This window comes from Felis catus, chromosome C1, assembly GCF_018350175.1.
Source record: "Felis catus isolate Fca126 chromosome C1, F.catus_Fca126_mat1.0, whole genome shotgun sequence".
Taxonomy (NCBI): Eukaryota; Metazoa; Chordata; class Mammalia; order Carnivora; family Felidae; genus Felis; species Felis catus.
Genome location: NC_058375.1, coordinates 50276220 through 50293309, shown reverse-complemented (window position 1 = coordinate 50293309; position 17090 = coordinate 50276220). Strand labels below are relative to the sequence as shown.

Here is a 17090-nt window from a genome sequence, read left to right as displayed (position 1 = left end):
TTGAGAAGAAGCAATTTAGCCAGATGGTTTTGCTCTGCTGGCATTTCTATTTGTATTAAGGATCCTCATAGGGAGGCAGGGGCTCTAGCTACATCATGATTTGGGGTAAAATATGCAGAAAGGAAGGTATAAGACCATTCATGTGTTCACACAGACAGAAGGGGATCAGAACACGTAAACCGGAGACGCTTTGACCTTCCGCTACCCAAATCTGTGTCATAAGCAGGCGCTTTATACTATTTCTTATATGCAGTCTATTTAAACTGCCTAGAACACTGTTTTTCATAATAGCTGTAAAGGATAAGAATACAGACTTGTTTCAGTTAATTTAAATTTACTTCTGGTGGCTAATCTAAATTCAAAAACTGTCATTTATTTTTATGTATATGCTGTGCGCTGTCCAACTGATAGAACATATATATTGATCTGAAGCAACAATGTACATGAGGAGGCACAGGTGAAAGTTATATTAAATAGCCATAGGGAATAAACTGGATTCAACTGGGGTTTACTAAAAAAAGAAACTTAGATCAATATATTGGATTGCTCCCTTTTGAAAGGCTTCTGCAGCCTCTCCAAAGGCAGTGTAACTCTGGAAACCTACTTCTGGGAATTTATCCTCAAAAAATACTTAAAGGTACAGATAAAGATGTTCATTACAGTATTACTTATAAAGAGGAACAAATTGGAACCACCTTATATGTTAGTGCTTCACTCATATGTTGAAGTATTTTGCAGTCATTAAACACATTTTAAAATAATAATGGCATCATGACATGTTTATAATAGGAGATAAAATGAATAAAACCGGTTTACCAAATGGTATATGTATACATATAGACACACATATGCACACACACATATATCATGATCAATTATGTTTAAAATATGCACAGAAAATGACTGGGAGATAAGCACAGAAAGCGGTTATCTCTGAAGAACGGCATTGTAAATGATTTTTAAATAATGTCCAGTAATTTTTAATCTTAAGTAAACATAAACAGAACCTGAAAACCCAAGTAACACTTTTGTTTTCCAGCAGTGCAAGGTAGGTAGAAAATGAATTTTAGAACCAGAAAATCCTGGATTGAATCCATTCAATCTCTTACTTGAAATGTGATCTTGGCAAGCCAATTAACCTCTCTCAGCTCCTACATATAAAGACTCCAGCATAGTAAATATCATTTACTCACATAGGCATGGCCCTTTAAGGCGTCATCCCTCTGCGTATATCTAATGGGTTACATTTTCTACAGAAGCCATTCAGAAAGTAATCCCTAAGACAGGCTTAGCCAGCAAGATGGGAAATCTCCCAAATTCCATTATACTTAATATTAAAAGGATTGAAGAAAAATGCCAAAGGCATCCAATCGGGGACTATTGATTCCAATATCTGATTAAGGGTATTACACTCTGAGACATCTGCCTTCTAACACTTAAAATAAAAAATCCAATCAAGGGTTAATGTTATGATCAGACTCATAAGTAACTTATAAATCGGCACAACCCAGCTGATTGGTGATGTATACCAAAATGAATAGTCACACTGTTGGTACTAGTAATTCCAATTCTAGCAATCTATCCTAATGAAATTATTAAAGTTGGAGACAAAACGTATTTTCAAAAATATGCAGGAACCTATTTCATAGATTGGGACAAAAGTTAATGTTCTAGAGCAGAGGAATAAGTACAAATTGTTTAAAATCACATTTTCTAATTTTTTTTATGAAATACGAAAAGGTGTAAAATACTAATTAAGAAAATAGCATACAGAATATTATATTCAGCATGGTAGCAATCATCTTATGTATGTGTGTGTACATCTACATACAAATACACACATCAACATGCATTAAGGAGAAAATGCACCAAAATGTTAATAGTAGTTGATTATAGGAGAATATAATTTTATTTTTATTTATATGCTACCATATATATTAATTTTCTGAAGACTATCTTAAAACTCATTTGTCATTTCTGTCGTCTGAAAAAGTAAAAAGCTGAGGCAAAAGCAAGACTTGAACGGGTTATGAAAACCTAAATGAAGGGAACGACCTATTGCCTGTTCTCTCTGGTCACTCTTTCTTGACAACGTCCATCTCTTACTCCACTCTTGTTCGACTTTTCACCAATTCAGTGTATGCAAGAGTCTGTTATTCTTGTAATAATATAAAAGTCCCTTATGGAGTGTCTTAGGGTTTTCAGAGGACAGATGTAGGTACAGTATTTTATCTCTAAACAAGGTATATATCCGCATAGGGTAAGTACAAAGCATCAGAGTCCAACAGACCTGAGTTTGAAGCCCAGCTTCATCTCAGTTTCCTCTTTTTAAAAAGAGGACTAACAATCCCAATTTTGCAGATTTATAATCATAATCAAATGAAACTAAGGTAATGCTTATGAAAATACCTATCAAAGCACCTGCTTTCCAACAGTTATTTTTCCTTTGCATATTTAAACATGGTAAAATTACACTGTACACAGAATAGGAGTATTTCGCAAAAAGCATTTATGAAAAATTATGATTTAAGATAGTATGTGCCCATTTGTATTCAATGGGTTCCTAAACCAGAAATAGTGGCCAGATAATGGCAATGGAGAATGCAAATGCTAACCTTACACTTAACTCCTTGCTATAGGTGAGGGAAAAAGAATCCCTTCACCAGAAAGATCACACACTTTTTGCTATCATACCCAAAGTGCCGGTTAATATAGCTAAAATCTAGATGTATAAAAATTGCCAAGATTTTTATGGGATACCCCTCCCCACCCCGAGTTTTGGTCACTGTAGTGATTAAGGTAGAAAGAAGAATTTCTGGATCATTAGACAAATATTTTTGAAAATAAAAAAAAATCATATTTGCTATAAAAGGGGGATTTAAAACTCAGTAATATCATTCTCTTTGGATAAGGTACCAAAGAGCTATCCTATGACAAACCAGTTTCTGTCTTTCAACACACAAGCAAATGTGTATATACATCTCCTCCCTCTATGGTAGTATTCTGTATACACTTCTTAGCATTCTCCTTTGCTGACTTAACACAACCCCAAGATTATTCCATGAATTCATATAGATTTGTCTCTTTGTTTTTAAAGGGTTCCTAATGTATATAATGTTTGTAGATATTTAGGTTATTACTAATCTTCTATTATAATCAATGTTGCAATGAATACTTATACATCTGTGTTCATGTCCAACTATGTCACTTACATTTAACATTTATGTATGTAAAGACATGTATGACTCATATATAGTTTCATATACATGAAAAATTTAATTGTCTTCTGAAGTGGTTGAACCAATTTACAGTCCTCTAACAGTGCAAAAGACTGCCTATCTTCCACACACTTGCCAAAACTGGGAAGATACTTTTTGATCTTTGCTGATCTGACGGGTAGAAATACCACTCAAGTCTTAATTTGTATTGTTCTTATGCTACATGAATGAGCCACCTTTCAAATGTTTTCCATTTCTCTATGTTTATACCGTTTCTTGGTCTTTCTATTGGACTATTGATGTTTATATAATTTAACCCTCTGTCACATGTGTGGCAAATATTTTTCCCACTTTCATTTTTGTCTTTTTGTTTGTTATTTTTTTCCATGCATAAATTTTTGATACTCTTAAAGTAGAATTTATCAGTCTTTCCTTTCATGGATTCTGGGTTTTATTTGTGTGTGTTATTTAGAAAGGCCTTCCCACCTCCAATATTATTTTAAAAATTGTTCTATATTTTCATGTGGCACTTAAGGCTTAACCTTTGTATGTTTGGTTTTTTCCTCCAGCTAGAATTTATTTTGGTGTAAGGAATTTATTTTTTTTCCTGGACAAGTTACCCAGTTGTCTGGGTAACTTTATTGAATAATACTCTCCTTCCTCTCATATGAAATGCCACTATTGTCAAATATTAAAATATTACATATTATATAGGTCTCTTTCTAATTCAGAAGAACATAAAAAATTGAAATGTAATGGAGATAGCAGCAGAACTGGTAGATAAGTTAAAACCAATGTGGAAAAACAAAATAAAACGAAACAAAAAATGATACCAATGTGGAAATGGATTGCAATCAAGTTCCCTGGCACTAAATAACCTCAGACATTAAATTAAAAGTAGGTAAGAAAAAGAAGGAAGTTTTGGGATTGTTCTCTATCCTATCTGTAGAATTGGTTGCAAGAATCTATGATATTATAAAAACTTGTGGAAATTTACAGCAAAGAATGGATTTTACTGAATGTAATTTAAAAAATTTAAAGGAAAAGAATAATGGAATAGTTCAGGCGTCACTAATGAAAAAGTGTTTTGTGAAAGGAAGCCACTAACTTATTTTTCCCCCATTTTCTCTTGCAATTATCCATTGGTTTTTCTCTGAAAGAGGAAACAGTCCTTATGTCACCTAAAAATTGTGAAAATATGACGTATCATTCACTAGCTTGTTCTGAATCCAATTATTGATTACAACAGTGTGTTATACATTTTAAGGAAAAGTGTTGGTGAAAAGGAGAGGGGTCATTATTTGGGTGGTAACTCGGAAAATAATTCTTCAAAGCACTCATCAACAGTCCAAGTTCTCAGGAGTCGTGGAGAATAAAGGAAATCTGCCTTGATCAACATCTCCTATTTTTCGTCTTTTTGCTGTTTTTGTTTGATCTCCTTCCAAATCTTCTGCTCTCTTCCTTTCCCTGATAACAAGAGTTACTCTCAGAAACAGAGACCAATTCATACTGCAGTATAAATGGCCAACTAACATCTTCTATATTTTTCCCATAGGGTTTTCACTGCAAAAAAACACAGAAGCTTCGGGCTAATGCAAAGATACCCCATAGGATGCTATGGCCAAGCGTATGAACCACAGGGTCAAGGTGGCTGGGTGTGAATCATAACGCCGCTATACCTGGCTAAGAAACCCTTAATTAGGGTAACAGAAGTATTTACTTCATAGGATTATTGTGAAAATTAAAAGAAGACAACACATACAAAAATACTTTTAAGGTGCGTGGCACATGAGTAAAAAGCTCCATACTTTGTTGTGCTGTGATTAATTTCAGATAAGCAGGCAGTTGTGGCTTAATAGCAACCAGAAATCATGTCATATTGCTCTGTAATTTGTACAAGGTATGTATGAGATAGTAGAAAGAGCATAGGAAGGCCTGCATTTGAGTCCAGTCCGGGTGACTACGGGAGTATGAGCTTGGGAAAGTAATATGCACTTTTTCTTTTTTTTAAAGTTTATTTATTTATTTTGAGAGAGACCAAGGCAGCACAAGTGGGGGAGGGGCAGAAAGAGAGAAAGAGAGAGAGAGAGAGAGAGAGAGATTGAGAATCCCAAGCACGCTCTACGGTGCTAGCACAGAGTCCAAGGCGGGGTGGAGGGGTGGGGCTCAAAATCATGAAACTGAGAGATTGTGACCTGAGCCGAAACCAAGAGTCAGATGCTTAGCTGACTGAGCCACCCGGGAGCCCCAGTAATCTGCACTTTTTAATCTCAGCTTCCTTGTCTATAAAATCCTGACCAACCAGGACTCTTAGGAAGACAGAACAAGATAACGTATTTGTGTACAGAGTGTTGCTAACCAAAAAGCATTGAACATACATTAATTATTATACTGCAAAATTTCCATCCCCATCATAGATTATTGTTATATTCTTGGTTAACAGGTTCATACTCATTCGCATAATGAATGTATGTAAGATTCATTGAAGATATAAAAATAAATAATAAAGGAAACTTGTTATTGCATGCTTCTTCTTTAATAGAATTCTAGTTTTAAAAAAACCAAAAGTTCATGGCTAAGAAGGCATGGAGAAAAATGTTATGAGTCTTTTATGCATTCTTAAATTGAGTTTTTGGGTTCCTAATTAATTAAAAAAAAGAAAATATGCATGTTTTATCTTCCATCATAATCCAAAAGCATTTTTTTTTCCCTGTTATAATTCTAGGCTGTGATGCCAATCTGCAATTTCTTTTCTGGATAAGTCCATTTTTATAGTATGATCTTGGTACTAACCTATTATATAAAAATTGGATGTTACAATACAATTAAGAAAAAGAATACTGCATTTGGAATCATCATATCACAAATAGACCCAAATGTAATGAGATATTTCTCCTATTCTTCAACTGTTGTCCTCAAGACTCTGAGGACTATCCATTCAATGTATGGCATGTTTGAACAGGAATCCCTTCCCAATTAATGGATGATGCACATGGAAAAACTCAGTTAACTGCAAAGAGAGTTCATAGGTATCATGCTACTATAATTTGTACCAACTGGTAAGATACCTAATAGACATGTCAAACATAATTTGGTCAAACCAAACTCTGGTCCCTACTCCTCACCCAGAATGACTCTTCCTGGAATGTTCCCCTCTCAGTTCATGGCAACTCATTCTTTCCAGTGGCCCAGGTAAAAAACCTAAGTCATTGTTGATTTCTCTCATTTCCCCCCCCTCAACCCAATATCTAAGGTGTCAGCAAATCCTATCAGCTCTCCCTTCAAATAATTCTCACCACACCTCCTGCCCCGTGTTAGTTCCTGGATTCTGCAACAGGGTGCCACCTCCCCTCCCTGTTTTAGTTTTCTCCATTAGACCTTATGGTCCCTAAGTTACTAATTTACTTATACTTTGATTATTGTTTGTCCACAGGGAAGGAGACTGTTTTGCTCGCTTTTGCATCCCTTGTGCCTAAAATAGCAGCTGCAGGTTGAAGACACTCATTATATTGATTAAAAAAAAAAACAAACAGCCTCTTAACTGGTCTCCCTGCTTTAATTCTTGCCCCCTACAATCTATTTTCAACAAAGCCTTCAAAGTGTTTCTGTTGAAAACTAGGTAGTTATCACTTCTCTACTTCCTGTCTCAGTCAGAGTAAATGCCCAAGTCTTTACAAGGGCCTACAAGAGCCTACATTATTTACCTCACTCCCAGCTCCCAGACTCATCCACCTTACCTTTGACCTTGCCTTCTCCTACTTTTGCTTCCTCATTCTGTTCTCACCACCCTGGCCAGGTGTACTGGCTGTTCTTTCTGCTTGAAAAGCTCTTCCCCCTACAGCCTCGTGGCTCATCTTCTCACTTCCGTCAGCTCTTTGCTCAAATGTCCCTTTCTCAGACAGCCCTTTTCTGCCCACCCTGACAGTCGTCCCCTACCTCCACCACTCCTGACCCCTACGTATGCCGACAGACAACCGACTTACATCACCCTACCTTGTATACTCATTATTTTTATTGACTTTCTTCCCTTCTGTAATCTGAGCTCCACAAGATCAGGGAATTTTTTTTTTTTTTTTAGTTTTTTTTTTCAACGTTTATTTATTTTTGGGACAGAGAGAGACAGAGCATGAACGGGGGAGGGGCAGAGAGAGAGGGAGACACAGAATCGGAAACAGGCTCCAGGCTCCGAGGCATCAGCCCAGAGCCTGACGCGGGGCTCGAACTCACGGACCGCGAGATCGCGACCTGGCTGAAGTCGGACGCTTAACCGACTGCGCCACCCAGGCGCCCCAAGATCAGGGAATTTTTAAAATCTCTTTCATTTCCTGCTCAATCCTAGCGCCTAGAACACTACTTGGCAAATAGGTGATGGTCAATTACTATTTATTGAATGAACGAAAGAAGCAATATTCTCTCAGTAGGTATCTAAACCCACCAAACGTAGTTAGTGGGAACAGAACACATCCATTGTGAATGACTCTTACGGGTTATCCATATTTGTCATGGTATCTGAAAAAGATCTGACATAGTAGTACATCAATCTTTCTCCAAATAACTGTTAACTCTACCCCCATGTCCCTGGTTTTGTTTGTTCTGTTTTGTTTTAGGGCACTAGTAAGGATTTCTCCCATTAAAATGTATTTATTTCATAGGCAAATTTTTTCCCAAATCTGCCTTACCCATGTTTTTCTGGCCACAGCTGCAAAGTTGAATATTTGATGCCAGAGGCAACTGATTAGGTTAAAATACATACTCTGCTTTAGGCTGGCATCCATTTGTATTTCATTATAAGATGATATTAAAAATTATGCCTTGGACTCTTAACTGTCTACAGCACAGCACATCTGTCACCCCAGTTTGTCCTGTCAATCTGCCTAAGAGAGTGGGTATAGCAGCCAGTGATACTCCCATTAGCAGATAAGGGAGTTTGAAGCCCAGAAAAGTTGGTAATATAGGAGACCCTTGGCATGATTTCCTACTTGTATTTTGAAAATTTTATCTTACTGGAAGTCATCTCAAACGCCAGGTAGAAAAGGCTGTCCTGGGTCATACAATTAGTGTTTTTGAAAAAAGCCTCAATTTCCAACATGCTATTGGGATCTCGAACATCTGTACTTAATACCTTGTCATGATATTTCTTCTTGCTAAAGTTGAGCTCTAATAAACTGGCAAAGGTAAACAGGATCCAACCACCCTGTGATTTTAATTTCTAAGAAGGTACATAATTTATGAAACTATATTTTTTGCCCTAAATTTTTATTCAGTGGTAATCTAATTTTAGACATCCCCTCCCCCCACCAGGCTGGTTTCTGAAGAAAAGTGCTACCTTCCTCCTTAGATTTAAAATACCAGACTATTATCCCTACTAAATAGAAGTCACCCTCTCTAAAATCATCTTTAGCTAAGACTCTGTGCCTAGACCAAACTCCCTCCCATGTGCTCCTGTAGAACCCAATCCTTTGTCCCAGCGTTGTCTCCTGGGAACTACCCATTTGCCAGCTGTCTCCTTCCACAGGATCCTACATTTCGGTAGAGCAAGGATTAACCATCTCTGTATCCCAAGCAGCTAACACAGTCCTTGGCACATGATAAGTGCTCGCTATATGAAGGCTGAATGAGTGAATGAAGGAAGGTAGTCATCAAGATGCATGCTGAGAGAGGGGGAAGCGATTTTACTCAGATATTTGTTCCCTTCTATATCTTTGTGGCCTCTTTCCCTCTGATCACTTTCTACTTTCTAGACTGTAGAGTTTAGAAGTAAAAACCAGACATGACTTGTCCTGCTCCTTTCTCTTAGGAAGACAAGGGCTGGCAGGCAACATGCAGCCATCTGGACCTCCGAGCTATCAGCTCTAAACGGGAGGGCAGACCCCACTTGGGAAGGCCTGTGGTGGTCAGACATTGCCAGCCACTAGAGATCGGTCTGTGTAACTCAGGGGTTCAGCATTAGGAAGCACATTTGCTTACAGTTATCAACTAAATTCTCTGATAGTAGAAGCGATAGTCTGGTCTTCTTTATGATTTTTTCTTGTATTTTATTTACCAATTGGTTCAGAGATCAGGGCATGGAAGAGGAGTTTGTGCGTGTGCCTGTGGTGGCGGGGGGTGGGGGGTGGGAGGGAGGTGTTCCTTAAATGTCTTCCCAGTGTGGACCAGCGGGCTTTGAGATTTTTAATTTGAAAGTCTCCCCTATGCTATAAATTACATGTCCTCCAGCCTATCAACTGTCTTATCAATAAAGGAGAAGATGGTAAGGCGAGCTATTGCTGTGAAACAACACATTCTTGTGAATTCAGCAAACCCCAGAAAAGCCCAGAAGCAAGTCATGATGATAAAATCCTTTCTATGCCACCAGTAGAACATTTTATTTTGCCTACATTCCTACAATCATATGGTTCAAAAGTATTTAATTACCTATATCAAACTTTCGGGCTCTCTCTCCTGATATCCTCCTTTCCCCCCAAATCTTTAAACCCTGTTCTAATGGGCATGCAACCATATGAATTAGATCCGCCAGGACCCCATCCACGCTTCTTCATATAATGTTGAAGGAATGCTTGAGGCTGGGCATGAGAAGATGACAGATACCTTCCTATACAAGCCATCTGATTTAATCCATGGCGTGGAATCCAGGAGTATGGACCCAAAGGCATCAGCCTGATTTCGGGTTGAGTAGCTATATGTGTCCTACAGACATACTTCATCCTTACCCAAGCCTGGAAACTGTACTAAGAGTTTTGGCAGATAATAAAAGACTTCAACAATTTATTTCGCGGTGGCACTTATCATGGCAGGTTTCACACGACCCTGCCAGGCAGGTATCATCACCCACATTCTACAGATGACGAAACAGATTTGAAGAGACACACAGCCAGTAATTTAAAAGGTGGGGGGATTTGAGACCTTATCTTCCAGACTGCAGTAACTGCACATGGTATTCTGATTCTTCCACAGGGCCACAGGGGTCCCCTCCCATTACTGGAAAATGTACTGTGAATGCATGGGACACTGATAGTGGAGAGGAATATGTGTTTAAGTGAAGAGGAAGAGTATTACTGGTAGGCTTTTAAAGGACTGTGTCATTGTCCCGTGCAGAGAGGAAGAGGGTGACCAGAAAAGTGGTACACGGAGGGATGCATGGGGCACAGTAATTATGTGACTACCAGTCTGTAGGCCGTTATCCCCCCGTGACTAGATTTAAATAGAGTTCGGGGATGGTCATTTCTCTAATTTGTCTGAAGACATTATGTTAAGACACAATAAACAGGACACACCTATGAGCCTCTGCTTCTCAGAAGCTTATTTTCGAAGCTGAGCTTCCAAGATCTGTGGAACAGGCCTCATTTGTTTCCTCTGTCACTAGACACTCTGGGTTTTCTCCTTTGTTGACAAGGGTTGAACCACCTCTTATCAAGGGAAGTCGGTCCCCACAAAATTGCCCCTGGGCCCCCAATCTTTTTGCCGTAATATCAGAATCCATATAAAATGCCACTCACTTCTACATGTGTTATCAGAATGAATAAATACTCAATAACCCAAAGTTCATCCTCAGACACATGTCCATGAGGAATTCCAGACATTTTGGAATCAGGGTCCCCAGAATTAAATCCAATGACATAGTGTCAACATAGGCTTATTTTTCCTCTCTGGCCCTTTCCCTCCTGCACCCAATATCATTATGTCCCCCAAACTGAAAGTAAGGAACCTAGAAGGTGTAGAGTCATCCTTTGTTACACTCATGGCTGAGGTCTACAAAATATCCCTCCTCATGCTCCTGTCCATTCAACTTCTGCAACTGCTGCTCAAGTTCTAGACCTTAACATTTCTTTCCTGGTCTCCTCTCATGTTTTCCTCAATGGATTCCTTGCCTCCAGTCTCACCTTTGAGGACCTCCTTGGAGACCTGCTCTCCTTAGCATTAGTGTCACAATTCCTATCCTTTCTTATACTTTGATCCCTCAGTAAAGGTTTAAGGAGGTGCTCATCGCATCATCTGTCAAGGTTAGGTTGTCCATCCAACACCTCAGAACTCTGTCTCCGGCCATCACTCTTTTTTGACATCGTTCCAGGTACTAACAAAAGACAAATTCATGTGATCGAGCTATTCCTATCCCCTTGCCATCTTTAAAATATCAGGAACTATCCCTCTAATTCAGCAACTAATCATTCCTATCATCTAAAAAGGTTTTTATCATCTGATCACATGTTCCCACACTATTCAGAGAAGAGCCAAGAGTTTCTTTTCTTTTTCCATCCCATTATACTTTCTATCACCTCCCCCTGCCACACCTGACCATGCACCAGTTATCAGCTCTGATCTTCTGCCAGGCTCTTGCTCTTGGTGAGTGGTCAACGTTTAAACCTTTTTTTCCTGTGTGATGTATGAGGTGCACAGCTCATCAAATGCATTTCTCTTGGACTGTAAGTTGCTGGAAGGCAGGCCTACACAAAAGCAAAAGGAGCTTTTTGCTAATAAGAATGAATGCAAGTAGATGCTGTTTGATGATCTCTGTGTTTGAGAGCACTCACAGCTACTGAAATAATATGCAAAATTTAAGAGTCATATCTTGCTCTCAGTCTTGGGCATATAGTTGCACCATGTTATCCGCCCAAACACCCAGTCACTTCCACATCTGGTGTAGTTGACGGTACCCGAGAGCGGTGTTCGCTGTGATCTTGTCTCGGCCCTGCAAACCCACGCTACAACCGTCGCTGGGGATGAGTGCCTATCACTAGAGCCTGTGCAGTTGGGACGAAACTTTAAATGAGGATTCAAGTACACAGAGCTTTATCAGTGACCGGCGCCTCGTCTCAGCCGTACTTACTGGGTGAGGTCGGGGAGGCTGCACCTCCTTCTGTTGATGTGGTTGGAGGCTTTGTGTCTGGCACCGGCAGAGGCACAGGCCTGGCCATCGGTGGTGGCGGCGGCGGTGGCAACATTGGGGTGGGAAGGAATGGGTTGTGCACTTTGCCTTGGCTACTCCCGTTGGGCTGTGAGGGCGGGAACAAAACAAACACGCAGAAGGAAAAGAAGAAACACATACCGACCATTAGCGGCTTCTGCAAATGAAACATGCATTAGTCCATCTTTTTATGTAAAATTACGAAGTATTCTAGCTGCTTGAGTTCTTGCATAAGAGCATATGGATTAAAAAACTGTTGGGTTGTCCTTAAGGCATTCCGCAAAAGTGTAGTCTTAGGCACACATGCTCAACGTAGCCTCAACTTATCTCTCGAATTACTTTGGCCTTCTTTACATCCTGCTTCCGTAAAACGACCTGCCAACTTGTGCTTGGAATGTTTCACTTCTGTATGAACTGCTACCTTCATCATCATTCCCACGAGTATTACTTATTTCATATGTAAGTGTTTTATAGGTTGTGGAATTATTCCGTCATGTCTATTTACACAGATACAATAAGGTTTCCCAAATATGCGTCGGAAATTAAAAATAATATTTTATTTTCACTCTTCAAAGTTGATATTATATAACATTTAATAAATATGTTAAGTGAACATGAAAAATTTCTTTCACATATTGTATAACATCAGGCACAGAAACTTTAGAATTGAGCTGTCAAAATTCTGCTAGGGAAAAATATCACTTCTAATTTTGATTTAAATTATATAAGCATATGCCATAAAAGTCATATTTATTTGGCTGCCTGATGTTAGAACAACCAAATAACAGCTCTTTAACAAAAGAAAGTTCCCCTCTGAAGAAAGCAATAAGATCCATTTTATTTTCAAGTTTTTCAAAATAGTCCCACGAACAGACCTGCCTTAAACCCTATAAAATATTGATCAAAACACAAAACCAGGAGTTTGATACTTATATACGATAATGTCATGACTATTTTTAAGAAGTTAGAAATTTAAAAGTGAGATTCTTGATGCTGGTGGTCACTTCAGACTTTTCATGGTCTCTCAGGTGGCCTTTCTGACTCCAGACTTCAGTGATACTGTGCAACCAATAATAACACCTGGTATTTAGGCTATAGTCCCGAATCAAAATTCAGCTGAGGGAGATCCAGTTGTCCCAGGCTTTTGAGCGTAAGCTTAATAATTCTGCAGACGCAGCCTCAGTTAGCCCCTCATCTACATTCTCTTATATATTTGGTATTGTTCCTCAAAGATATCTTGTCTGACAATCAGAATGCTGTGCTTTCTTGCTAGCAAACTTGTCCGTGTGTTATTTCTGAGCGGGCTGAAAGTCCGTAAGTGAATGCTTTGGAATAAGCCAAGCAAATGAATACACAAGCAAAAAGAAAAAAGGCCCCATATTGATTTGTTGTCTAGACAGAAATGTATCTGCTAACACATCACCAGACATTAGTCAAAGCTGCCTGTTCTGTCTCAGATATGCAGAATCAGGTATTTCTGCACGGGAGGAAAATCAGTGACAGGGCCGTGTGATATAATATTCTAAATTAGGCAATAATAATTACGGCTCATCTGCGGCTTCGTGTGCAGCTATTAGGAGAAAAGGAAAATCACATGTAGCTTTCTGTTGGTCATTATTTACTATTCATTATTATTATTATTATTATTATTATTATTGGCTTTGGGATGCAGCTATCCAATTGTAAACATTTAGTTCCATTTTGAAACAAAATTTGTGATTTTTTTAAAATCACTTTTACATTTGGAATATTATTTCAAATCGTGATTATTTGGTTGCTTAGAGAAAAAACGAAAATATTCATTTGAAGCTGCCGAATACTGTTTAGCTTTATACAAAGATAAGTGGGAAAGATAACCTACTTGCAGAAATAACAAACCATAATAAACTGTACTTCGAGCATCTTGAGTTCAAGTACTGGTCAACTTGATCTAAAGTGTTAGAAGACTGTATTTTTAAAAAATATCAACTTAGCTGATCTGAAACATCTGTGCCCCCTTCATCCCCCACCCCTCCCTTCCCCTCCAAATCATTATTTAAAATTATTTGGTCTTTCTATTTTGTTAACTGTGTGAGCTCGAGGGTTAGTGTGCGTGAGGTGGAATTATCAGCCCACAGACCTTAGAAGGTTATACAGTTCACCCTTGAGATGATTTATATCCATAAACTTGACAGTTGCGAACTTAACACAAACACTTTTTAAACCCTGGCCAATCACTCTTAGAGCAAGTTAACTTTCCCACAATCTAGAATAAATATGACATTTGCCTGCAGTCCATCAGCACAACATTAGAGCACAATGTCACATGGTCATAAGGTCTCCCCTTGTTATTTTTACATTCGGTTAATATTTCTAAAGAAATTGGAAAAAAAAAGGAGGTCTCCTTACATTGAGGAACCCCACCTGTCCAGCCTGCTGACCAGCATCAGGGCAGACAAGTTGGACAAACTCTTTCAGCGTCTCCTGAGGGTGATAGCGGATGGCTGGGTGAGAGAAGTAAGGTCCAGGCTGCTGGATAATGGGCGACGTCGGAAAATGAAGAGTCGACGGTGTTGCATGCGGGCTTGCTGTAGGAAAAGAAAGCGTCAGAGTCACGAAGAGACAGTCCCGCTCTGCCACAGCTCCTAAGCCCGGTCCAGCTTCCTTTTTCTTTCTTTCCAGACCCAACTCATACCACTGCTCATGTGGCTGAATTTAACACTGGGTACGTCTGATAGATTTTCTTCCTCAAGGCTCTAAGACAAACATGGAGGTTAGATTAGGGTAGAGTTTCAGGCTGTCTTTCCATTTTCAGTGGACATGAGTTATAAAGGCATTAATAATCCTTGGTGAAGCTGAAGATTATTCATTACCTTAAGAGCCTTTTTAATGAAGCAAGCAATAAAAAATGTATTTGGTAGATTAGACCTGATTTAACTGACATTACATATGACAAATTCTAGTTTGCACATATGGATCCTCTTTCATGCTGAGCTAACCCATAGACAATAATTCATTGTTAAAGCTCTTATACCCCTTTCAAGGAAATTTCTAGGGACTAATACAGGATGAAATTTTTTTGAAGTATGTAGTAAATGATCACTTAATGAACCTGTGTAATTTGGATGCCTCACTTTACATGGAAGGTTCACGTAGCCTTTTTTTTTCTTTCTTTTTTCTTTTTCTTTTCTCTCTCTCTCTCTCTCTCTCTCTCTCTCTTTTTTTTTTTTTTTTTTTTTTGTTTTGGCCAATTCAAAGCCAAAGTCAGAAATGCATAAATGTTAGACAGGGGAACCCACAGGCTGAGTGGGCAGTGACCCCTGCTGAACTGTGGGCCCTCTGCCCATAAAAATTGATACAAGATCTCAGACAACTGTTACTCCTTTTTATTTGAGCCCTGCTAAATTTTATTGGTACAAGAAGATTACATTAGATTAAAAAACTTATGTGAACCGCGTGATAATGTTCCTGAGAGAACTTCTGCCCTCGAATTCGAAGGGTGATTGATAAAATCTGCCGGAGAAGAAGAGCAGCACACAGGGAGGGTCGGAGATGCTCAAACCAAGTGACGCCAAAGCAGCAGCTTTCCTCACGGAGGGCCAGAGAAACAGCCCCCAAATAAAAGCAGGGGAGAGTGTTTATCCTGCCTTACTCTTTGCAATTTAAGTCTTCAAACTCTGGGAGTCCCTGCAAAGGCCAAACAAAGGGATGCCCCAATGTCTGGGGAATAAGAGTTTCCTAATACCGAGAGGGACTCATAAAAGTGTGGAACAAACGAAGCAAGACAGGCCACACTTTCTTCCACTACCCAGTAAGCATGGCTGAAGACTGTAAAAATCATACATCGCCACTGACCACTGGCCATGGGTTCTTTGTTCTTTACTGGGATATCTTTAGTATTGGGGTGCTTTGTAATAATTGAAATGGCTAAGGACTTGGGGGTTCAGAATAGCATCTGTAGCTTGCAAAGAGTGCAAATGGGGGTTTGGAGTAGAAGCGATAGTCTTAATCCACGTCTTGCAGATGATCTGAGGGGACCCTTCATTCATGCAACCTTTAATCTATCCCATAAACACTGATGGGGCTGCTACTATGGGCATGGGATACAGCAGGGTGCCAGCACACAAAGTTTCATCTTCAGTCATGCAATTGAGGGCATCTTGAACATAGCCTATTGAAACTAGAATTCCTGTGATCTTCTACCCTTTATACGTGCTCTTCTTCCAGTCTTTCCCATCTGAGTAAATAGCTATTTCTAGTTACTTGTTCACTGTCAGATCCCCAGAACAGTGTCTGGCCCTCCATAAATACTAGTTGAACGTACAACCAGCGATTGCATACAAGAGTGGTACAGAAACCAAGAACCATACAGATAGACTTAAAACTTTGGTTTTTTTCCCCACCTGGAAAAAAAGCCAGGAGGGTTATAGAAAAACTAGTAAAACTTAGGACTTCCCAAAATAAATGATAAATCTGGTGATGCATTATTGCCTCTGAGCTTAAACCCACAGGCTAAAACGTTAAATGGCTCTGGTCATCTCTTACTTTGCCAATTGTGCTTTAAAGAGCCAAAGGAGTTTTGTCTCACCTAACCATACCATCTGATATGGTATGGTTGTCTCTACTGGTAGCGAGAAGATGTGACCCAGCATCACATCCGACCAAATAGTTTCTAGTCAGGGGCAGAATGTAGTATTTTCCAAACAAGGCTGGGACCGTAGTAAGCACAAAAAAATGATAGGCTCGGTTTCTGCAGCACGTCAAACACAAACGTGGGAACTTCGTTGTCAAGAGTCCCGGGGAAGCAGACCTTAATGATAAAGCGGCAATGCCTCAGGTGCTCGAAGGAAAGTGATAAATGATTGTTCAATTATGAAATTGTAGTGGCCAACAGAGAATGCTGCCCAAGGCAAAAAATCACTTGAGTAAATACCAGGTGGATAAAAGTTAAAGAAACTTGACAGAGGGAATCATTCAACTCATCTCGGGAT

At 39.2% G+C, this 17090-nt stretch overlaps 1 protein-coding gene across 9 annotated transcripts in view; it reads right to left on the bottom strand.

Annotated features, from left to right (window-relative positions):
* The window catches only part of NFIA (nuclear factor I A), a 376336-nt gene that overhangs the window by 44895 nt on the left and 314351 nt on the right, over positions 1-17090 (bottom strand). For 7 of the 9 annotated variants that reach the window (XM_019837122.3, XM_045035930.1, XM_045035932.1 and 4 more), the window contains 2 exons: positions 14509-14687; positions 12043-12208 (listed from right to left, as the gene is read on the bottom strand). In XM_019837122.3, the coding sequence (XP_019692681.1) occupies positions 12043-12208; positions 14509-14687 (345 nt within the window). The remainder of the gene's footprint in view (positions 1-12042; positions 12209-14508; positions 14688-17090) is intronic. The other 2 variants (XM_045035931.1, XM_006934782.5) reach the window with 1 other exon arrangement.